We start from the raw sequence: 24,982 nt of genomic DNA, 5'->3' as shown, positions 1-24,982 counted from the left end.
ATAAATATTAAATATAATACACATAAATATTCATGTACATACAGCACTCACATTTTAAAATATTTTTCGCATACACTTGCAAATAAAATAATAATGCACTCTGCAATCACAATATTTACAATACATTATATGAATAATGTTATATTCTTTAGTATCAGAGCAATATTACGACTCTTTTCCTAAATCCATCTTTTCAGTATCTTTTTCTCTTTGTGCATATCCCTTTTCCATCGATGATTCAGTTGCAGAACTCATAGAGATATCCTTTTTCTCCTTTATAGGGTCATTCCATTCTTGAATTTTAGATGTACCAAACACAATAAAAGTCAAATTTCCAAGAAAATATATTATGGATGTTAAAAAGAACATATTTCTCCATTCCTCAACACTATTCTGAAGATTGAAAAATAATAAAAGATTTAGATTATTTACTTTTTCACATATTATCTTAAATAATTAGAGTACATTAATGAATTATTAATATAAAAACGTTTGTGAGTATGCGACATAAAATATTAATAATTAAGGAACCTGTGACAAGTTTACATTCTTCCCATTTTGCAACCTCAGTTCAGTCTCTCAAATCATTATGATATAGTTAAGCAATAGCAAAGAAGATTACAAGAGAAATATTCCAATTAGTTGACTTTGGTGTTAACGAGCTTTCGCGAGTTATTAGTATAAATGAGAATCGGGGCCTAAAATCAATACATTGATAATATTCACGTAGTTGTAAGTTACACAACTCCTGTAGCCTCGCATATGCAGCTATGCGCAGGGTCTTTAGATTCGTCCGACTTTCGTTTATAAACAGGAGATAGCGATCAGCGGCCGATAAACACTTATGCATACGATACCATAGACCGATAGCTTTTCGCGAACATCTCGGAAAATAAGTGACTATACCCTTTATATATATGGAAAAAAGTTGTTCAAAATATCAATTTCTATAACTATATTGAAAAATTATCCGAATTTGAGGGTAGACAGCTTTTCTACAGTTTCGGAAAATATTGTCTGAAAGTAATTTTGTTAATGAGATTTCAAGATCGTCGTCATCTTTTTTAGTGGTACTTATCGACATATTACTCACCTTACCGATTTCGATAATTTTTAGATACATTGTAGAGATCAACATTTTGAACAACTGTTCTCCCTATATATAACCGTGGCTCGGCTCTTAGTTTGCCAAATATTCACAAGAAACTATTGATATCGCTACAGTGAATTTTGCCTATAATCATGCGTCCGTGACAGGGCACCCGTTACTATTGATTGTTTACCGCTTCATGGCGGCCAGATAAAATGACACCTCAAGCAAACTTAATTCTTATTTTTGTTTATAGTTTATATAGGTTTGGATTAGGCGTCATTTTATCCGGCAGTCGTGAGGTGGCAACCAGTCACCAATACCGACGCATACCCTTTCATGATCGTTCAATAGTAGGCAGAATCCACTATGGTGATACCGATAATTTTTTGCAAATATTTCAGTAACTGAATGGTGGTTATATGTATAGAAAAAAGGTGTTCAAAATGTTGATTCCTAAAATATATCTAAAAATTATCGAAATCAGTAAGATAATTAAGATATCGATAATTACCAACGTTATCTACTATTACATGTGCCTTTCCAAGTTGTCCTCTCTTTTGTCCTGTGGAGTTTTTTCTATATGATCATTAAGTAACAGAGGTATTTAGGTATTCCGATTTGTATGCCCCACTCTGTATGTAGAAGGTATATATATACTATCAACTATACTATCAACTTGCAAACGTTCATTAAAATTGAAGTCGGTCAATTGGAATCTTATTCTTGTTAGTATAGAACGTCAAAATTCTACTCGTATGCTATCATGGTAAAGTTAAAGCAATTTATCTTTTGACGACATTTGAAATATCGATTTACTAACAAAAGCTGCAAAGTACAATCCTTTCCAAAAAATGTTTCTAGCTTGTATACAGGTTGGAACGATCAACCCAATTACCGTTTAATTAACTGTTATAGGTGTACATATTATGTAAGTAATAATACGTATACTGTATATAATATATGGTAAATAAAAATAACGACGAAAAAAGAGGGGATACAAACACGCAACGACATGAGTATTAATTCGACTTACAAAAGATCAAATTTTTATGATTTCTATTTTTTCTTAATAAAACATATTTAAAATGTTATTCAACTCAGACTGTTCATTAGTTCTATCTGCCTGAATTGAGAATGCCAAGAAAAGTCAGTAATAATAGAATAATCTAACTGCATAGAGAAGAGTAAATTATTTTAGAAATAACAAAGAATTATTATTATACATACCGGATGTTTAACGATGATACTGGCAATTAGCGGAGCCAAAATGCTACAAATATTTGCCACGGTATTCGTAATACCCATCAAAGGACCAGCAAAGTTTGGACTAAGATCCATATGATTGACATTATGTCCACAATAAATAGCAACATTACTAGCAACAGCGAATATTAAAAGTGCTCTTGCTATTCCAGGTTCTTCCTTAGTAACATATCCAAGACCGATTAATGCAATTGCTGGGATCCATTCACCGATCGTATTACAAATTTTTCTCGATGCTTGTACGGTTAAAATATTTCGTTTAATCAGGACATCCGAAATATAGCTAATTGGGAAACTACAAATCCATGCTGTGAGATATGGTAGTGCACTCCATAGACCATTCTAAAATAGATCAAAATAAATATTTAGTTTTAAACTTTTGTTCGAGTATTTATGAAAGTAAATAGCTGTGGGCCTCCAAGTGAAGAGTCCAAAGGAAAGGATATTGTATCGTGTCCGCTGTTTTCTTTCCGTTATATATGTATATATATATATATATATATATATATATATATATATATATATATATATATATATATATATATATATATATATATATATATATATATATATATATATATATATATATATATATATATATATATATATATATATATATATATATATATATATATATATATATATATATATATATATATATATATATATATATATATATATATATATATATATATATATATATATATATATATATATATATATATATATATATATATATATATATATATATATATATATATATATATATATATATATATATATATATATATATATATATATATATATATATATATATATATATATATATATATATATATATATATATATATATATATATATATATATATATATATATATATATATATATATATATATATATATATATATATATATATATATATATATATATATATATATATATATATATATATATATATATATAATTTGACATTCATACGACATAACGCTATTTTATGATGAAAAGTGAATATTTATCGAAAAATTTATTCGGTTTTTTAACAGATTTTACAAAATGTCAAATTAATATTTCATATTATTCCACTAATATAGTCACCATGTTTGCTTCAAAATAAATAATAATGCTTCTTTTCTATGTTAGAGTTTTCTTCTAAAACACGTTACATTCATAAAAACTAAAGACAATAAGGCTTGAAGAATTGAGATATTTTCGAAACTCATCTGGTAAACGTAAGTCTACTTTTTCAATGGCAATCTCTAATGAACCTCTATGTAAAGTTTGAAGATCGTTCTGTCATTCTGACAGTCAACGAGGAACTTTCAAAGAACTGAAAATATTAAGTTAGAATGTCATTTGAGTGTATTATGTGTACAGTGCACTTGATGTGTGTACTGTGCACGTAATGAGTGTTATATGTATGCAGTGTAGCAGTATTTATACTGTAGCCATATTTATTACAATATGTATACATTTGAAGAACTTTCGGACATGCACTTTTGCTATGTTACGGCGGACGGCAATAATACAAAAGCGCGAAGTTTATACGCCGAAAAATATCCCAATAGGAATAGACCCAGCACAAAGATATTTTGCAAAATAGACCAACGATTGCGGAATAGCGGTACGTTAAATCCTGTAAAATATATTCAAGAAAATTCAAAAAGAAAAAATCTTTGCGAATGGATGAGTCGAAAAATCGAACGCATCACCATATTCTTCCAACTCAATGCAAGGGCATTTAAACAATTGTTTTGGAAACAGGTGGTCAAGGAGGACCTGTGCTTTGGTCTACTCGGTCCCCAGATTTAAATCCTCTCGGCTTTTACTACTGAGGACACACGAAAACACAATACGTCAAAATTTTAAGAGAAGAGTCAGGCTCTGTTTACAAGAAAACGGAGGACATATGGAACATCTATTGTAATTTGTTTGTATTTTTTGTGAACACTCGTGGCCGGGACAATCGCGGTGCGTGTGTGATTTTGCTGTGAACACTCGCGGAGGCAAAAGATTAGAGAAAACATTAATCCTCTTTACTTGGAAATTTCATAGAGCGGTTTTCAATATGCTCTTATGGATTTCGACGAGTAAGCAAGTTTAATGTTCAATCTACCATTTCTTTTGCGAAGTGTTGCGTGAGATTATTTACGTCTCTGAATACCATGGTTTCCCTCTCTACGACTTATGTGAGATAAGCTGTCGCTCACGTGTCGTTCGGATTAAAAATCACTATGCGCTCCGCTGCTTAGACTGACCTCCTTTCGTTCGTGTAAGGAGATTTGCTCGCGTGCAGGAATATTTTCGTCGATTTGTAATTGTCAATAACTAAAAAGCAAAGCCGAAAACGTAATTTTTTTATTCTTGATTCTTGTCTTATTTCGACGTCAAAAATCACCCCTTAAATTATGTAGAAATAGTAGCCGAACTCCCTGCGTATATACATTATACATATACATATACTATATGTATATACATATAGTATAGTAACGCAATTTAATAGCTCTCCCTAATTTCTAATATATGGTAGCAAATATTTAAATTTCTTTTTATTATTATTATTTATTTTTATTAGAATTATTTTTCTTCTGGACTCTTCAATTACGTGAAAAGACTGATGTTATATTCTTCGAAAAGAAACATTATCACGAGTTTTGTTACATTATATTAATATCTTATTTCAAATTCTGATATCGACAATTTTATTTAAGGACAAGTTGAAAGAGATCTTGTAAAAATAGGAAATAATTAGGTTACTGTAAGGATGCTAAACAATCGGATAAACTTGTCAATATACGCGTTACATGCAAATTAACACGAATATGTCAAAGGATGTATTTTATCTGTTACTTACGTTTTGTATGTCGGTATCAAAGACTGATCCAATGTACGAAGGAATTTTTGTTAAAAGCATCCAGAAGCCCCAAGTGTGAGCAGACTGTGTAACCAATAGTGCCCACATTGGTATACTGGTTAATATTTTAATCCAAGGAGTTGATAATTTCTAGAAAAATATTACAATTTTGTTATAATTTAAACGTTTCTGCTTGCTTCTTTATTCTTTATAAAATGTGATGAAAAATTTTAACACTGAAATTATAACGTGTTTTGCGATCACAATGTTTATGTCGTTTTTTATATTTAATATGAAATACTATAAATTTAGATACCTAGTGTCTATATTTAGATTAGGAAGGCTTAACCAGGAAGGATGAGGAACTATTACTCTTACCTCTTCTGTTTCTATCATTCCAAGACTATTTTCAATGTATTCTTTTTCATCTTGTGGTATACTTAGATGTTCAGCGGGTGATTCTTTACCGATGAAAAAGAACAGAATACTGGAAACAATTGCTATACAGCCCCAAACATAATAACAGCTAGGCCATCCCAAACGAGAAGCTGACAGTTGTCCAGTACTCCATAAACAAAGTACGTTTCCAATCCAGCCCCCGGCATAAACGAAGGTCGCTAAATGTTGCGTGCAATAAATATGTCAGATACTTTTGATAATTACTGGTGTAAGCATTCGATTGCTAAAAGTAATTGTATAGTCTATGTTCTTAATTTATTTTCACTTATAAAATTATCATCTGTTTAATTTTGTCATCCACTTTAACATACTGATTGTCAAAAATAGAAAATAAAATATATAGAAATATAATAAAATATATAGAAAATGAAATGTAAAAAATAATTTTCACTGCCATCATAAATATTTTTCATTTGAATAATTTTTAATGACGTTATTTTATTGAAATTTTACATCAATTATTAAAACGCGTATAATTTATATATGTACAAAAGATACGTACTGTAGGTAAAGATACATATATACGCTCATGTACAGAAAATAATTTATCAAAGACAGTCGAGTAACTGAAATGAAATATCAAACTTAATGATTTCTAAGATAATTAAAAGAGATCGTTAAATGTAGAAATCATGAATGGATGTTAACTGTTGTTTAGATACAATGAACTACGATGACCGATACAATTTCTTGAAAAGATTCTTATCGTTGTCAAACGATTCTATAAAATTACTTTGATTATCGATTGGCTTAATAATGGTTCAAAAACCAAAAGAGTCAAAGAACAGCCTTTTGATGATTTTTCGTGTGGAAATTGCTCAAAGTTGCTCAAAATTGCTCAAAATTGCTTAATAACTTAATTTAATTCGTATTGTTGGAATCGAAACAACATTTTAAATGATCATTTCGTATCAATATTCATAATCTGCCTCGATGATCAAAATTTGTATTCATTAAATCATTAAAACATTAAATACTTACAGATTCTCCCTCTTTCGTCCATAGGCGCCCATTTCGAAAGTAATGTGTGAAGACACGGTAAAACAGTGCCTTGAAATAAACCGGCGATTACTCTAGTAGCACAAATCGCTTCCCATCCACAGTACTCGGCAAGTACGGGAATTAAAAGTGTTACCAAACCACATGCGAATTGCGCCAGTGAGAAAAGTTTATGAGCTCCCCATTTTTGTGCCACTATGCTACCAATAATTTGCGTGCACACATATCCCCAGAAGAAAGAACTCTGAATTATATCCTTTGTGGCGTCTTTCCATGGAAATTCCTTCAATGAAAAGGATGAAAACTGTAGAGAATAACCTAGAAGCAAATTGTTTCGTAGCTTCTACTTTTTAACAAGTATTATTGTAATATTTTGTCAAAATTAATATTTTTTATTTTGCTTGAGAATTTGTGCTATATATGTATATGTATAGAAAGCGATTCGATTTAAAGATATATGCACATAATGTGCACGTAAACGCGCGCTAAATTCCTTCTATACATACGCATACCGAATTTAGCACCCATTTACATATAAATTACGTATAGAATATGCAGAATCAATAACTAAATTCAAGTAATTAGTCGACGTACAATACAAAGTATATTTGAATCATTTGAACCATTTTATACATACTTGTACATTTTATAATTACGATGGACATATAAAATCACAGATACTAATCTGACAATGAGATTTATTCGTTGTAACTATTACGTATTTTGACATTCAAAATATATAATAGCCATCTACATAAATACACCGTTAACTGCAGGTGTTAATTTTCTACGAATCGATATTGCTTTCTGTATATAAATCCATTTTACAAAATGGTCAACAAACGAATAATTAGTAAGCAGATCGAAAGACGGGAAAATGGTCATACTGGAAAATCAGGATTTGCAGATTTCGCATTAGTCATTGCTTCTAACGTCACTGATGTAGTAACCCTAATGGCATAACAACAGAGAAAGCCCAGTGCCATTAGAAGACTCTGTGTGTGTCTACATCCGTATCGTGCTGTAAATTATAAATTAAAGAGTTTCATTAATGGTAAGAAACAAATGATCGACGTACGCGATATACATGTATAGTTATAGAGAGTATAATGTCAATTTTACTATGAACTTTAAACGTTATAAATAAATGAAGTGTTTATCATTTAAAAAGGGCATACCGTTAGGTTGGAAAAAAGTGCTGTGTCATCCGTTTCAAGTAAAGATATTAATTAAGAAATAAGTATTCATGAAACACGTTTTTAGTCCTGCATTTGAAATTGGTTGCTAATGCTACTATAGAACTCATAGGAAAATCAATTGTTGTTTTACTTACAAGGTTAGTTATAACCTTATTATTTCGATAGCTGTAGCAAAAACTTTTAGAAAGCGATAATTCTTTGTAGATCATTCATTCTATGCTAGTTGTGATTATGTCATAATACTCATTTTGTAGATATTATTTTGCTTTATTTACATATTTATTAGGTATTGTAAAATCGTGCTTAAAGCGAAATAAAATTTTATAGATGTATCGTGCTTATGAATAGTATTCATTTACACGTGCTTCTCACGTGATCCACCGTCGCAGACGTGATTGCATTTGAAACATAAGATTTTAATCGCAAAATTCTTTTTGCTTTTCATTTCATTCTCGAACAGTTTCATTTTGTTCTCCCGAAAGAACGAGCTATTTTTTCGTGATACATTATCACTCTTATTTTACACAAATTCATACTTTTAAATACGTAATATTTTATTTAAGGACTTTTAAAGAAATAATAGAAGAAAGTATAATTTAAATAACGCGAATAACGTGACTATAGAAAATAGAACCTAGGTAATACATACTTATTGTTACATCTTATTTGCACATTCTTTTTTTCTCTTTCCTTCCATTCAAGGTTTCGATTAAATCAAAATTAATGAACGGGTACGATTGTTATTTCATAAATAACATTAATCTTTTAATCCGTGATTTATCTTCCTCTTGTCCGTTTATAAGTTTCGTTGGTTGCTGTTCGATAGCATGTTATCGTACGATTAAATGATACTAGTTTAAAGTTCTGTTAAAACCTTTGAACGATAATTATCAACCGCTTTGAAGTAACTTGTTGCATTCTCTATATTTCTTGCATACCACGATCGTGCAATGCAGAGAATGCGGATGAGCGATTCGTTTATTCCATATTTCTAGGACATCGCGGGAAATCTGACATTGACGAACTGTTGGCGTCATGTCTTGGAATTCAAAGCGATTCGTCACGTATTTATGCTATGCACGTTGAACGAAATACATTGTGTTCTTAAGTATTTTCGCAATTAAACGAATATTTAATGTATACCGTTAAGTAGATTTTACCAAGAAAAGATATTTCTATACGAATACATATGTATACGAATAATATGTATATAGGTATATTAATTATCATTAATGTATGTAGTAATATGATAAAGATACTAATATTCGTTACAACTTTAATGGAACACTTAAAATTAATGAATTTATTGACCATTTTAAAGACAGCGAAGGCTAGAAAAAAGGCTTGAAAAGATGGTAAGAATATGATATTAAATATAAAAAATCATTGCACGAGTGGGAGAATCCAAACACGTGAGAAGCACGATTTTAAATGAGGACAAACGTCACCAATCTTCGCACAAGTCGTGATAAATAAAATTTATCTTTGATCAATGTCACTAAATCAAAATCAGATATTGCTTTCCATACATCGATTTTATCTTCTAGAATGAACAATTCCACTATCAAATCTATTTCTTTCGTAGTTTCTATAGAGAGTACCAGACATACCTAATAATAAAAAGCGTAAACGAACTTTGTCTAAAACGTATGTATGAAAGAAAATCATTATTAGAAATAAATCACTCTATTATAAATGATATTATATATTTTAAAACCTATCTAAGATTTATTTATGAAAAGATCATGTTTGTTTCGTCAATAACGCTAATTTGATCAGATATTGCTGTTCTGTTATTGGTGTTGGTGAACCGAGAAGAGAGACACTTGGAAATTGAAACGAATAAAATTAATATGAAACGAGATATACATACTTATGTGGTAAAATAAGTTTGGTTTTAGATTTTAGTTAAATACCTCTTGGTTTGGATGCCGGTATCTGCATCCGCCCCGAAATAGAAATGATAGAGACCCTTTTCGTTGCATGGGAATGCATCATATTGTTAATAAAAATACTCAAGCGTACACACGATTTGTTAGGTAGGGTCGAGTTCCGAAGTAAATCGCAAAAAAGACACTACGATCCATCAATCGGTTGATCGTGGCTTTATAGTCCAACACCGAAAAGAGTTTCTCCCACTCTTATTTTTCAAGTTGCACGTTCTGCATGCGTACACACAATAGTACATTATCACTTTTCTCCCTTATCTAAATGGAAAACCAGACGAATACATATGTTGTTATAAAATACAATGATACTGATATATATATATATATATATATATATATATATATATATATTGTATCAAACACTACGCGCGTGTATTTAAAATTTTGATATATATAATTATATTAGCGATTTTTTAGATACAATATACAAACCAGACAAAAGCGGAATGAACATTACATATCATCCACGTTAGAAGGGAAATACACTTTAGTTGAAGATTAAGATAATTTATAATTCCATTGTCAAACTTTCGATAGAAATCGGTACGATTTCACATCTCGATAAATCCTTAATGACTGTGCAAAATCTTGCAAGACCTACATAATAACTTACATGCATACTTATATCGAAAATTTAATAAGACTGGACGGCCGTAATAAACAAATAGTAGACAAGTCGTATTCCGTTATATCTAAATGTTATATTTCCTACTGATGTCTAGCTATTAACGCGTTATTTTCAAACCCATTCACTTACCTCCAAATTTATATTCCGAATCTTTTATTATTTTCGATGAAGCAAACAGTATTTCAATTATAATTACATTATGATTACCAACAGATTTCGTTTCATTCGATATACTTATACATTGATTGTTTAAATTTAACGTAATACATTTAATTATCCAATTGGAAAAGCTTTCAACTGTTCGTCATATTTCACCAACCAGGGAGAAACTTCTCAATTGTTGGCTCGTTAAAGTTTTATCTTTACTCCTATAATTATATCCATATCTTACGAATGACTGTTTTTCATGAAAGTGCAACGACCCATCGTTCTAAGCACTTTTAAATAGTAAACTAATTGAACGACTTATTTATAAGCGAATATTAGTAATTAATTAAGATGAGATTCTGTTAGAATAAGTAAGACTTCATTTTGTTTAACTTATAAATATCTTTTTGCTTTTAGTAAATACGTCAATTTAAATCTTCTAAATATTATATGAAAAGAAAATTCGATAAAAAAAGATGCTTTACCTCAGGAATTAAAAAAATAGTTAAAAAATTGTTTTAAGAATAAATTATAATTGCAAAATAAATTAATCTCAGATACTAGAATCTACTTAAGAAACAACAGCTATAATAGTATGCATATAAAATTAGATTCTGCGATGCATTGTACGTAAAAATAAATATATGTAATAAAGGATAGGATTAGGTAGGATTTAGTAGGTATCATGTAAATCGTTACATTAGTTTGCATCTAATAATTATTTTATTTTTAGCAAAAATATGTAAAATTTGTGTTTGTGCACACGTGCGCGCATTATTGTATAAATAAATCGTGTTGTTTGAACAGTTTTACCCATATCTTTTTATTTTCATTTTCATTTTAAATACATTATTAAAGTACAATAATTTCTAAAAATCACATAGCTACAACTTCTTTTATATTGTACACAATATACAACGTTAGACAATTTCATACATAATTTACTAAAAAAATATCATACTGCCAATTGATTCTAAGTAACGAAGTGGTATTATTGCTAAAATTCAAATTTCTTTTTTAATATCATTTGAAACTTGAAAAAGTGCTACTGACATTATAAATATTTCCGATATTTATTGCATTTCTTTATTTGAATTCGTGTAACATGTAGTTTTAATTAAGGGGGCTCGCAATCGAACTATTCATATAGAAGTTTTATGAAACATTTTCTCCGAAATTAATGTAGCAATACCAATGAAATTTGAATCACGTACTCTGTTATTTTTAATACATCGATAAATTTAATTGCTAATAGTTCTAAATGAATCGAATACTCGGTTCTTTATATGTCTTTTAGCAAAAAAGTTACATGACTTTTAGTATATCGTTTAAAAACTGATAAATTATCATTTTTGTTCTCCGAATGTAGACGTTATTTTCCAAATTCCGTCATTCAGTACGTTCATTACCTTCGTAAGAGTCAGTACTAAAAATATGATTAAGAGAAAAATGTTTTTCTGATAAGCGACGATAATTCATTTGTTGAGAAACTTTGCCTAGAACCAGCAAAATGTACAAAAATTATGCAATAACTAGATGGAACTAGGATAAGAAACGCAGGTAGAAAAATAACAAAAATTTATCAGCAGGCGAGAAAAAGAAAATTGGAATATATCTTCCAAGAACAGGAGAAAGATGATCCTGCTTATGGAGCAGAAATTCATTAAATGAATATAGATCTTTTTTCCACTTTCTCTTTAATCTTACTTCTAGTGTACAAAATTGCACTATATTTTAACACAACCTGCAGAAATATCTATACGTATATTCCGAATCTGCAATAAAATAAAGATTTTTTTTTACATTTTTTGGTTACGAGTCCCCTTAAATAAAAAAATATCATTCTGTACATGTTAGATATTTTATTTAGATCAAGAGAACGACTCTGTTTCAAAGAATAAATGTAAGATATTGATGTTTGTTTAACATAGTAAGTATGATATTGATGTTTATTTAACATGTCATAAAGAAGGATACCTATATTTATGAGATAACCTAATATTTTATTAAAGGCTTCACGTTACCTCTTTCATTCAAGCTATTCTAAATTTTGATATGTTGCAAGTTAAATTCTTTTTTTAATCTCAGACCTAAATAAAAAATTGGTCTCATTAAACTGTTTGATGAAAGATTTGACTCAAGACTAGAATATAGCAAAAGCAATCTTGTATCTTACGAATGTGCAAACGAACAGTATATTATCGACGCTAATCATTTATATATACATGTATACTTAGTTTTGTAAAGCACAGCCTCTTTTTCATTATCTTAGCCGTTCTGTTGTCTAAACATCCTAAATCGTTTCTGCACAAAGGGATATTGTCTATCCCTTACACTTAAAATTACGTATAATTACTTTTTTGGTATTTACCAATATAAATACGTATATCACATTGTCGATTATCAACCACGTTGAAGAAAAATATATTTACTGTAAATCATTGGTCGCAATCGGCACGAATCATAAATTTAATGTTTGCGGAAGATTAAATACATTTTGTATTCCACCTAGACTCTAGAGATTGTTTAACATATTAATTGTTTGAAAAGAAACTTTATGAATGAAAAAATAAAGGAAACAGTTTCTAGAATTCTTGGATTTTAAAATCGATCGTTCCTCTAAATCTGCAATAATAAAAGTAGTTAGTCATTGGTTAAATGTATCGAATCACATATATAGAAATTACTTAGATCCAATTTGTATACGTATATGATGCTACAGAGAAACCACATACGGTTCAAGTTTTATTTGAAATAACATTTTGAAAACGTACATGGCGCTTGCGACGCTAAAGGAACATAACGCAGATATTTCTGCATATTCATATAACTGTTAATTCTTTCTCGCTTTGTCCTTTGATATTCGTAATTTCAGGATTGTTCCATGGTTGAATTTCAGTACTGCCAAAAATAATAAAAATTAAATTTCCTAAAATGTAAATAGCAGCAGACAAGTAGAATACTATATTCCACTGGGTCACATCTTTCTGTAAAGAAACAAATTAAGGAAAAAATTAAATTAACATACGTAGTTATCGGTGAAAAATGTCACGGTTAAGACAAAATTGCTTCGACTTAACTACCTCGTCTTGTGCGATTATGCCGCAGACTATTGGTGCGATTATTGCAATTATAGATGCTATACAATTTGTAATGGACATCAACGTGCCAGCGAAATTTGGACTTAAGTCGATATGATTAATTTGAAATCCGGATAGAGATCCAGCATTTAAACCTACAGCTATCACAAGGATAGTTGTAGCCACGGTGGCATCGTGCACCGACATCGTACCAAGGCAAATCAAAGCTATCGCTGGTCCCCAGTGTGCAATCGTATTGCAAACTTTTCGAATTACTCCTCTTGAGATATTCTTCTTTAAAGCATAATCAGCTAACCAGCATGTTGGAAAGCTTAGTATCCACATCGTTAAATAAGGGAGCGCCGATATCCAACCGTTCTGAAAAATCCAGATATCTATTTTAATGTAACAATTTCACATTCTGTTAAATATCAACGATACGTTACGAACATGTTTTATAACTTTACCAATCATATGGCAAATACATAATATCGAAAGTTTACTCCACGTGATGTCGTAAATTAAAAAGAATTCAAGAACATCGTAAACTTCGATAAAACAATAGGGCATAGTGAGGAATATTTATCAACATGAGTATCCTTATCTCGATACGATCGTCTATGATGTAGTGTATAATTTACTGCCGAAGATGTTATCGACTTTTATGTGTGTGATTATCAGAAAAAAAAGCTAACAGCAATCAGTAGCAGTGAAAAATTGAGCATACTATTTATCTATTAACTATTATTGTTAAATGAAATAAAAATTACAGTCATGTATGTGTACGCTGAACAATATTTTGAAGAAAATTAGTCAAATTTCAATTGACATTCGATTGATAATTTCCCTAGACGTAATGAATTACTCCCGAAGAAGAAAATGAAGAAAATACTGATAATCTTACCGTTAATCCTACTACAGTGAGTTTGCATGCGTAACACAATTGCAAAATTTTAAAAGACCGTTTGTACAATACGACATTTCTACAACACACGTAAAAAAATTAGAAGAAACCCTTGTATGGTACACAACACAGTTTCGCCCTAACACGGTTTTTACGTAATAGAAAGATCGTTCTATTTTGCGATGTGGTGTACATGTTAAATTTCAATTTTAATGTTTCAGTGTTTAATATTTGTTCGAAAGGTTTAAGTAACGGTAAAACAGTTTTGAAAAAATAAAATTAATTTTTTAAGAATTAATTTCTAATTAAATTCTTAAAGAATCCTCAAAAAATTAAGATTTTAGTAGATAATTTTATTTATTAAAGCATTATATTATTACGTACCTCCTCCAACTTAAATTGTAAAATATTGTTCATGTAAATTGGTAGTTCTGTGATAAGAGTCCAATAGCCCCAATTTTGTCCACAATGTACAATTATAAGAGCCCACATCGGTACTGAGGTTAATATAGCTTTCCATGGTGTTTTCAACGCCTTTGGAGAATCACAAACATACATAAAATATACATCAATGATCCATAATTTATAATATTAACGTCCATGTTCGATAAAATAGCTTAAAATACGTTATATTTGATAAAATAAATATACGAATTGACTAATTATTCTACTGTTTGATGTTTAAAAAATAAATTTTTAATCGATATATACGTGTGTACTTTCAAAGCAAAATTGCATAAAACATAGGTATTGTTTTTATAAAAATGACACTTATTTTAGCGTCTATGCGTCATTTATCGTCGCTTACATACGACAATACAACGCATTAACTTTATCACAGGTTTTTCTTCTAATGGACATTTCTGCCAAAAATATGTACATATTCATAGATCATACGATAACGTTGATTTCGAAATAATTTTGCAAACGCATATTATATTTTATGGTTTTTATGTTGACGAAAGGAAAGTTTTCAATTGGTCGATTGATATATACGGGTGTATGTATACATATACATACATGTATATGTGTTTACATCTAGTAGATTATATCATAAAATATGATTTCTAGAAACATGTTGGGTAATCATTGTATTGTTTCATTGCATCGTTTTCCTCACAGCATCATGTTACATGGACACTTAATATTGTTTAGAGTACGTAGTGACGTAATATTAATATATATTAATGTCCTAACGTAGGATAATATATGTCACTGAAACATATATATGCATCACTGAAATAGCATTCACAAATATAAGAGGAAAGTTTATTCATGTGGAAAATCTAATGCAAACGTTATACTAATCTGTAAATTAAAACATGACTTGTCAATACTGATGACGTTAAATCTATAATTCTCTTGAAATATGTTTCGAGTATTATACGCATGATAAAAGGAAAGTACCTACGTACAGCAAAGCAAACCTTTCGATTTTATTATAGAGAGAAATAAAACGTAAAACAGGATATATATCTACTAGACGTAAAAAGGAACAATACAAGCAATGTCGTTAGAAAATATAAGTATCACTGGGAAGAAAATATTTTTACCGTTTTGTTATCTGATTTTTCTTTATCCCCGGGAGTTTTTAAGCTATCTTCTATATATCGCCTTTCTTTCACCGATATCCCCGAGTGCTTAGAAGGACTGTCCGAACCAAAAAAGAAAAATACAATGGCCCAAATTATCGCTAAAACACCAAACGTATAAAACACAGATGGCCAGCCAATACTCGAAGCTGCTAATTCTCCAGATATTGGAAAACAAATCACGGTCCCAAATTGTGCCCCAGCGTAAGCAAGCGTGCCTGAAATAAATATACGTACTATATTATGATATACATAAATGTGGAATTTCAGTTAATAGCAACAATGTACTTGACAAAATACGACTTATAACAAAATGTTTATTGGATTGTTCGTACTAGAAAATGCACAGCGAAATTTAAGAAAAAAATAGAGGATTAATAATTTACTTTAAATTATTTTCCTTAATACGGATCTAAACATGTATAATACGATATGTTCGTTAGACTTCAACGATATAACTAAATTTGACTTTTAGTTTATCGCCAATATTAAGTTTGAACAATTCTGTGCAAACAAGTACAAATCAGGTATTTTATGAGCATCGTTAAATCGGTTCAAATAAAAATTTATCTGTGTCGAGGACATTGAATGGGAATATTATCGACAAGTTTGTTTAGTTAAGGATTGTCGATTAAAAAAGCAAGTATTTTTCCATGTTAAGTTAGTTAAATTAAATAAATTAATATTGCACACCAATATCGATCAATGTAAATGATTTTAAACGAAAAGTACGTAATATAAGAAATCCGCATGTTCATAGCGCTTCCTCAATGTTCCGTATTTTTGTAAACAAATATCGTAAAGTATACAGTAGTAAAGTTCAAATTTAATCTAATAACCTTGCGATTGTACTATCAGGAGTAATTCACTTGAAAACACTTTCTGAGTTATTTCCAATAAGTAACATACACTAATAATATGAGGAGCATAACCGAATCAAGGGCAACGCGTTTTAAAAATGATCATCTATCATGGCATACGATGTATTTCTTTCTCTGTAATAACGAAAATTGAAAAAAGATAAAACACCTTTGTATCGTATAGTAAGTGGTAGATTGCGAATTTTACAACTATTTTGATGAATATTAACTGGATTAGACTTAGATAAACTTGGATAAAAATACGAAACAATGTCAATATAAAAATGTTGAATCAGCAGTAATAGAAAGATTAAAAGTAAAATAACCGAATAATCATTAAAGTTATACAGATTATACAGTATTATTAAAGTATACAGTTATACAGTATTATTAAAGATACAGATATCTTAAAAATGTATTACATAAAGAAGGTTAACAATTCGAATTCTGGACGTATACGACCAATTATATATTTATTGCACGTGTCAAAATAGAGGTCATGAGCATTGACCATTCAAGGATATGTATTGAGTATTCAAGGATTATCCTTCATCACTTGTTCTTTAGTGTGTAGTATGCGTATTACAGCATAGTTGATTAAGGAAATATAGGAAGGTCAGGAACCTTCGACTGACACAAAATAAGCTTACGCGATGGAATCGATCAATGTAATGACACATTCTAGGTCATACGCAATATACAAAATGTTTCGCGTAACTAGGATAATCTATACTATATTATATTCAATCCAATAATATTTATTGAATTTAAGAATCACAGAATAATTTCAAAATTAATGTTCGTTTTTCTAAATACCTTTTTTTTGTAGTATTTGCCAGTTTATATTTATATGACATTTTCATTTAATTCTTATTCGCAAAATCTTCTACCGCAACTTGGTGTTGTTAAAAATCTGAGACACCCTGTATATTTATTGCTTTTATTAATCGGAAAGTTCTACTATTCTTCATTTTTTCTTACCTCCGCTTACTCGATCCTACTTAATTCGCTTTTTTATAGCTGACATTTCAATGGTTAGGATGCACAACACATACGTATCAACTATCTGTAATTCATAAAAATTCCTGGTAATTATACAGAAAAGGGCACACTTCGCCAATTTCAATGACCATGAAATATGTTGTCAAGGTCAACATTTTGAATATCTGTTTCCTATACACGTTACCGCTGTTCGGTTATAGTTTCTAGGTGATATTCGCAAAAAACTTTGATACAATTTATGTTACGATTACGCTTCATTCTGAAGTAAGCGGACGCATTTTTATATAGTCCAAAATTCTAAATTCTAAATCCATCGATGACAGAGACAACCATTTTTAATATCGTGTAAATAAATATTATGTAAACAAGGGTTATGGAGTGGCTGAAGTAGTACCAGCCGACAGTAGGCAATCGGCAATGCAAGCGTGAAATTGTTTTCAACGAATCTATTGATTGATACATAAAATGTTGCATTATACTGCTCGTGTATACTAAAAGGTTAGAGTCAACAGATGGTATATACATTTAGTGTTCTATATGTAAATACCAAATTCCTAAATAACCCGCGAGTCAAATTTTCGATCGACCAAATTATATCACATCCAAGTAATATTATATGCATAACAAATTAGCAATTATCCTTACTTAAGATGTGGTAGTCTGATAGTTCTGTAAAAGATATTAATAAAACAGTTCTCACCAAGTCGTGCTCGTTCGGATGGCGGTGCCCACTTAGAAAGCAGAGTCTGTATACACGGTAAAAGACAACTCTGACACAGTCCCATGCCTACTCTACAAATACAAACACCAATGTAACTCCCATAATGAGCAACGGTCGGTGTCAAAATGTTTAAGATTCCGCAAAGCAGTACTCCAATACTGAGTAATTTTTGTGCGCTCCATACTGTAGCTATGTAGCCACTTGGTATTTGCATTATCGTGTAGCCCCAGAAGAAAGAAGAGAGGATCAGTGACTGCTCCGTCGATGTCCAATTGTAGACCTAATTACAATAGTCAAACATAGAACAATCGTTTTACAACAATGGTATGAAATAAAATTAACGTTATAAAATATGCGCGTAATTTCAATTTGAAAGATAGAATAACGATGCCTTGGAAAACTAATTGACTTATAATTAGTACAATTAGTATTATGCTAATCTTAATTATAGAATTTCAATTTTTATTATATATACATAGTATATCGTTCTCACTACTAGGAAGATAACGTTAATTCTATTACATGATAAAGATACAATTTGTTTGACGAGCAACAGTAACAGTATATTGTACTGCGTAAATCATTCTGTAAAAGTATTTTCTAACTTTTCGCCCATTCTGTGTACATTATACATATAATATAAAGAGGAGTCTTCTTTTATCCAGTTTTGCTTTAATCGACTCTCACCTTCACCGGCCATATATTTTCGTTGCGAAACATAAGGGCATAAATAAGGAAACTTTGCAAAAAAAAGTTCGAGAAAAGGAACGAATATTGTATTTTTCTTAATTTAAGTTTACTTTAATTTCAAAAGGAAAACGCTAAGATCGTAAAGGATTTCAAACGTGTTCCTTATCTCACATTTTGCATCGAACCAATTCAAGATTAAGTGATATCGAATTGGTGTGTGTGTCATTATTTAATTTTTATTGCCTTGACGATGTTTACTAGATAATTTTCTTATATCTTGAATTTAAGATTACATACAGAAAAAAAGATTACATAAAATATAAAACTTATTTTCACTCTATGTTTATTACGCTTATTTAATAATATAATACAAAGGGTGTTATTAAATCTTCAATTTCTTGGAGAATTTATCGTTACATGATAGTATCCTATGTGTGATTTGTATTAGAAATTTTATTACTTTTTGAGATTATATACAGCCAGAACCATATACATGTATATACATATGTATAAGCTCATTTAAATATAGACGTATGATTTGCTGGACTCTTCTTGTTTCCCTTTTCAAAAAACAACATCATTACGTTATATCTCATGTAACTCTTTTCAAGAAAATATTTTATAACGGATTAAGTGATTCATTCTATGCTATATATGTACATCTAGGACGTTCATAATGTTATATAATGTACGAACGAATAGCAGTCCGAAGGCTACTGAATTTATCTCGATATTTTTCTAATGCCATAAAAATAATTCTAGCAAATTATATTTATTATAGTATAAATACTATATTTATTTTCATGACTCACTGATTATTGTAAAAATTACTGATATTTATTTTGTATAAAAAATTTGGAAAATTTTAATCAAGTCGACCAAATAATTACAAGATATTGTTTACACAACTGCTTTCTATATCTATTCACTGTTTCTATATATTTTTCAACAACGATAGTTTTTTTATGATCATCGCAAAGATCACGTTTTAACGTTGCACAAGACTAAAGGAACATGTATAATATAAACGCGTATTCTTTCTTTTATGACTGAATGATATAAGATTTTAAAGTAATATAACTAAATACTTAGAATAAATTATATTATCGACACGTATTGCTCAGATTTAAATAAGACCCGAGTATTTTATAAAATATATCTAATACATATCAACATCCAGATAAAAATGTTCAATATTCTCAACATTCTCAATACTCTCGATATTCTTTAAACATTCGTTTATGTAAGAAATTACTCTTATCAGGTTTATATAACTAGTAAGGAAACGTATTTGGATTTCATAAACTCTTCGCTCTTCGTAAATTCAACGTTAATCGTGTGGCAATAATGCCGATTATCTTAACAAAAGTCTGCCTTAGACAAAATAGACTACTTCCAATCATGGTTCTAAAAGGATACTAAATAATTTATTAAGGATACTAAATTTTAGAATAAATGAATATTTTATAAAGTGCAATTATAACATATTTTATATACTACTGTGTAATAACTATCACAAGATCCTAACTCTACTAACTTTATAGACTTAATACAAATTCTGTAGCCACGTACATATACATAATTTACCTCGAATGCATGATCAGTGCTTTGAGTGTTCTGTGTCATTGCAACAATAGCTACCGACATGCTCACTCGAAGACAATATCCAATTACCATTCCAAAAAACTGTAAAAAAACTTGCAGGTGTCTGATGCCGAGTCCACCTGCAAAAATTCAATATCGTATGTTCTAAGATTATAGATAATATATCTATATATATATGTATGTTACAAAAATTTATGTTTATTTTGTTATGTCCATGATTTCTTGGATGCAGTCTAAACAAAGGAGAATCGTCTTTTGGACTCGACAGATTGGAACGCTCAGCACCGTTAATTAATTCGAAATTAAAAAATTAAATCACATATATTCGTTTTATAGGCTGCATGTACATATTGTACATAGGTACATAGGTACATCGTACATATGACATATATCTCCTTCGCTATAGTAAAAGATAAATCTCTTTATCTTTGATCTAACTGGAATCAATGATATCAAAGCTTGATGACTTGAAACTATCACAGCTATTTTTTATACTATTTATTACAAACACCTGTTTTTGTAATAAATAATTGATACATAAGTAAGTTCATAAAACATGTGTTGTTATCGTATTACTAATCTGTTATTTTATAAACGTAAAACAAAACCATCCTCAAATGCGTAATCGATATTCCTAATTGCGTAGGTATAATATTTCTAACAAAATTGACTTCATACATCATACATATCTGTATGAAAAGATTAACTTTTTACATTTATTATGTTATACACAGTGACGGCTCGTGGATTTTATACTTACTACTGGTCTTGATTTCACACGTGCTACATGCACATGTAACCATAAACAGCCTCAAATTATTGTTAAATCAGCTCGACGATATGTTTTAGCTACAAACATATCGATAACCCTGGTATTGTATATAGATCGCCTTCTCTTTGGTTGTCTGAACGATAGTCAAATTAGAAGTAGCCCTTTTCAGTGTTTTAGTATAAATTTTTTCCTCAGAAGATCGCGTAGAAAATAGCTGTCTTAACCAAGAATTGTCGGAATTCATATTTAAAGATCGATATACTCGCGTATTAAATTATCATTCGAATTACATTAATAGAACGAATAAAAAAGAACTTTTTAAACATTCACATCAAAGATAGCGAGTGAGACGCGCGACACTGACTACAGCACAAAACAAAATATCTTGAACAAAGAAAAGATTAGTGAGAATGTGAGGGAAGATATTGACGATAATAACGACTATAGTATACATTGAACAGTGATAGGGTTTTCTTTAGCCTAGAAGCGATTTTCAAACGCTGTGACCGTATCTGGCAGTGAGTCACGAAGAAATAACGACGGAAAGCAAAAGTTACGATATCAACGATTTCCAAAATATTTTATTTCGTGCTGCAGCACGATAATACGTATTGAGTAACCGCTCCTGTTCATACATTATTACAGATTTTCTATGGTAATTTAATAATTTGGCAATATTTTACACTATACTTTACACGTACACCATTGAAAACCATTTACAGGATTGAAGAATGCAGATTCAGAATACAAATTTTCATTCAAATATTAATTTCATTTGTTAGAAACTTTGCGTATTGTATGTTCCAGGGCAGGTAATCAAAAATAATCTTATCATTTCATCTTAATGAAAACGGCAAGAAATATTCTTAAGTAACGATTATATGTATATACATGTATATTTAAGATTTAATTCAAACGATTTTATTCGGTATAATATAATCGACGTACATATATAAAAATTTAATTCAATAGTATAAACTTGATTTACTATAAGTGATTAAAAAGTCGCTTATATCCTACAAATTCCTGCTCGATTTACTTGGTAATAGACTTATATATAGGTGCATAGTCTTAAGAAACTAAATATGTTGTGTGTAACAAGAAGATATCGATTTAATCATGAAAGAAATAAACAATTATTATTCAAGCATGAAAAACTTAAACGATAATATCAGTTGTTAAAAAAAACAAGATTAATAAAAGGATTGATAAACGCTTAAATTACATAAAAGACATCATAGATAAAACAGATATTTAACATTGAATGTACCGACCGTTTTCTGTACATATAAAATTTTGTTGATAAAGATTATTTCAAGGTATTTTTTTACGACTATATATCTATAATATGTAAAAAAATTTAATTCTAGTTTTTTTTTCTAAGATTATTTAACATTGTGAACATTTCATAGATCATTTTGTAAACTGTAAATGATAAAATTAGATCTCTATCCCTTTGTTCTTACTAATCTACTAGCTACAACTGTCTGAAAACGGCAAATAAAGTACGAAAAATGTAAATTCAGAGTAGATAGATTTAAGGCGCTTCCTTTAAAAATAGCTGTTTAGTCAAAAGCTATTGGCGCATATATAAAAAGATACAAGGAATATTTATAATGAAATTTATGGAACTACGTGATATTATTCGTTTAACGCAAAAATTCCATTCAACTAGCAATTAATTTTAAAATATATGGAACATTTTAGTTTTATCATCACCACCGCTTTTATCGCTAAACATATTTATTCTATTACAAAACACTAAACTATATACACGAAATTACAAACTATCGATATCAAAATAATTATTAAGTTAATGAAATACAGTTACTCGCGTAACTAATCAAACACTTTTTAAAACAGAATAACTTTTTTAACAGTGGACCAAATGACTTGTATCTTTTTTGAAAAAAATTGCGACTGATCGGAATCGTGAAAAAAAAGTAAAGGTCGCCTTTTACGACTTTCTTATCTACGCTTGCTATGAGAATTTTAATTTTCAACACATTTTGAAGATTTATGTCAGTCATGTATGTGTATATATGTATTTATTTATTATATATATATATTCTAGATATATATGCTGAAAATTATGTCAAAATTATTAAATACGGAATGATTAATACAGAAACAAGCGACAGGTATCGAAAGATGTAAGAATCTTTAGATTTTAGACCGAAAATCATGAAACACTGGGTTTTTCACTTTTAATCGTTTAAAACTCACAGAAACGTTAACCAATTTCGATGAAATTTTCAACATGTGTATAACTGACATAAACCTACAAAACGTATTGTTTCATTTCTTTCCGATTTTCATTACAAGCTCAGATAAGAACTGCAAATTTTTTAAAAGTATTTTACACGTCATCTAGTAAACTAATCCGTTTACTTCTCAAAAAAACTCAAATCATTTGGTCGAATTTTAAAAAAGTTCTGTTTAAAGGATATTTGATTACCGATCTTATGCAAGTAACGATATTAAATATTATTTACGACTTAAATTGTTATTCCATAACATGAATTGATAAAGTATCATTGAAATTAGGCGTTATTAAATGTACACTTGAAAAATATTATAATTCGTAATTGTCCAAACATTAGAAATATCTCAAGGTTCAGTTGTAAATCAAAACTATATATATTTACCACAAATTGTCGTTGATCCTTTTTCTGTATTTTCTGCAGGTTCCTCGTTCTCCATAGCTGTAATTTCTGGTACTATCAAACACAGACTGTTCAAATTCTAATCTTACTAGATGATAATTCACCATACTTATATCATACATGTCTACTCCCCGCCCACTGACATGCAGCCTCTCCTTTTCCTTACACTTCTATCCCACTTCTTTGCAATTAGTCTTTGCTTCATCAGACTTCAAAAGAACATTGAACGTGTTTCAATGAACAAACGTAAAGATAATTATTAATTAGTCTCTCACACTTGGCAGGTGATAACAATCACAGCATTATACTGATTAGAGAATTTAAGAAAGTGCCATTTTTCTTCGAAGTACTAATTAATGATAAACTAATACAAGAATTAATGTGTTCCTCTTCAAAAGCAAATAAAATAGATAACAATATACAAGTCAATGACTACTCTTTTATTATAGTGATATGACGCATATTAATAAAATAATTTTCATTATGTCATTATACCCTAAT

At 29.6% G+C, this 24,982-nt stretch overlaps 2 protein-coding genes across 4 annotated transcripts; both read right to left on the bottom strand.

Moving 5' to 3' along the window:
• Positions 1-106: 106 nt before the first annotated feature.
• On the bottom strand, positions 107-10,020 carry LOC100745064 (putative inorganic phosphate cotransporter). Its single transcript, XM_012390459.3, has 7 exons — positions 9,782-10,020; positions 7,554-7,687; positions 6,649-6,949; positions 5,587-5,825; positions 5,209-5,358; positions 2,321-2,698; positions 107-393 (listed from the first exon to the last, which is right to left on the bottom strand). Exons 1-7 carry the CDS (start codon positions 9,861-9,863, stop codon positions 166-168), a joined length of 1,512 nt encoding a protein of 503 aa, XP_012245882.1. The 5' UTR covers positions 9,864-10,020; the 3' UTR covers positions 107-165.
• A 2,133-nt stretch (positions 10,021-12,153) lies between these two features.
• Positions 12,154-24,567, bottom strand: LOC100744943 (putative inorganic phosphate cotransporter). 3 transcript variants are annotated; one of them, XM_003492621.4, is made up of 8 exons: positions 24,464-24,567; positions 21,026-21,162; positions 18,728-19,028; positions 16,127-16,383; positions 14,958-15,107; positions 13,673-14,047; positions 13,364-13,576; positions 12,154-13,214 (listed from the first exon to the last, which is right to left on the bottom strand). In XM_003492621.4, exons 1-7 carry the CDS (start codon positions 24,516-24,518, stop codon positions 13,412-13,414), a joined length of 1,440 nt encoding a protein of 479 aa, XP_003492669.1. In that variant the 5' UTR covers positions 24,519-24,567; the 3' UTR covers positions 12,154-13,214; positions 13,364-13,411. The 3 variants fall into 3 exon arrangements, with proteins under 3 accessions (XP_003492669.1, XP_033178986.1, XP_033178987.1); XM_033323095.1 differs by lacking the exon at positions 24,464-24,567 and adding an exon at positions 21,230-21,248; XM_033323096.1 differs by lacking the exon at positions 21,026-21,162 and having other exon boundaries at positions 24,464-24,548.
• Positions 24,568-24,982: the final 415 nt, after the last annotated feature.

The sequence above is a fragment of the Bombus impatiens genome, unplaced genomic scaffold (genome assembly GCF_000188095.3).
Source record: "Bombus impatiens unplaced genomic scaffold, BIMP_2.2 scf_0775, whole genome shotgun sequence".
Classification (NCBI taxonomy): Eukaryota; Metazoa; Arthropoda; class Insecta; order Hymenoptera; family Apidae; genus Bombus; species Bombus impatiens.
The sequence above is the reverse complement of the archived record's forward strand: the minus strand, read 5'-3'. Positions and strand labels throughout refer to the sequence as shown.

What these genes read in the sequence shown, in the direction of transcription:
- LOC100745064 (XM_012390459.3), bottom strand. Translation starts at nt 9,863, where the DNA reads ATGATGCATTCCCATGCAACGAAAAGGGTCTCTATCATTTCTATTTCG. An exon ending in ACCGGCATCCAAACCAAGAG is followed by an intron (nt 7,688 to 9,781) that starts GTATTTAACTAA and finishes TATAATTTACAG; the next exon opens with CACGATACGGATGTAGACAC. An exon ending in CTGCAAATCCTGATTTTCCA is followed by an intron (nt 6,950 to 7,553) that starts GTATGACCATTT and finishes TTTTCATTGAAG; the next exon opens with GAATTTCCATGGAAAGACGC.
- LOC100744943 (XM_003492621.4), bottom strand. Translation starts at nt 24,518, where the DNA reads ATGGAGAACGAGGAACCTGCAGAAAATACAGAAAAAGGATCAACGACA. An exon ending in AGGATCAACGACAATTTGTG is followed by an intron (nt 21,163 to 24,463) that starts GTAAATATATAT and finishes GAATTTTTGCAG; the next exon opens with GTGGACTCGGCATCAGACAC. An exon ending in GCATAATCGCACAAGACGAG is followed by an intron (nt 13,577 to 13,672) that starts GTAGTTAAGTCG and finishes GTTTCTTTACAG; the next exon opens with AAAGATGTGACCCAGTGGAA.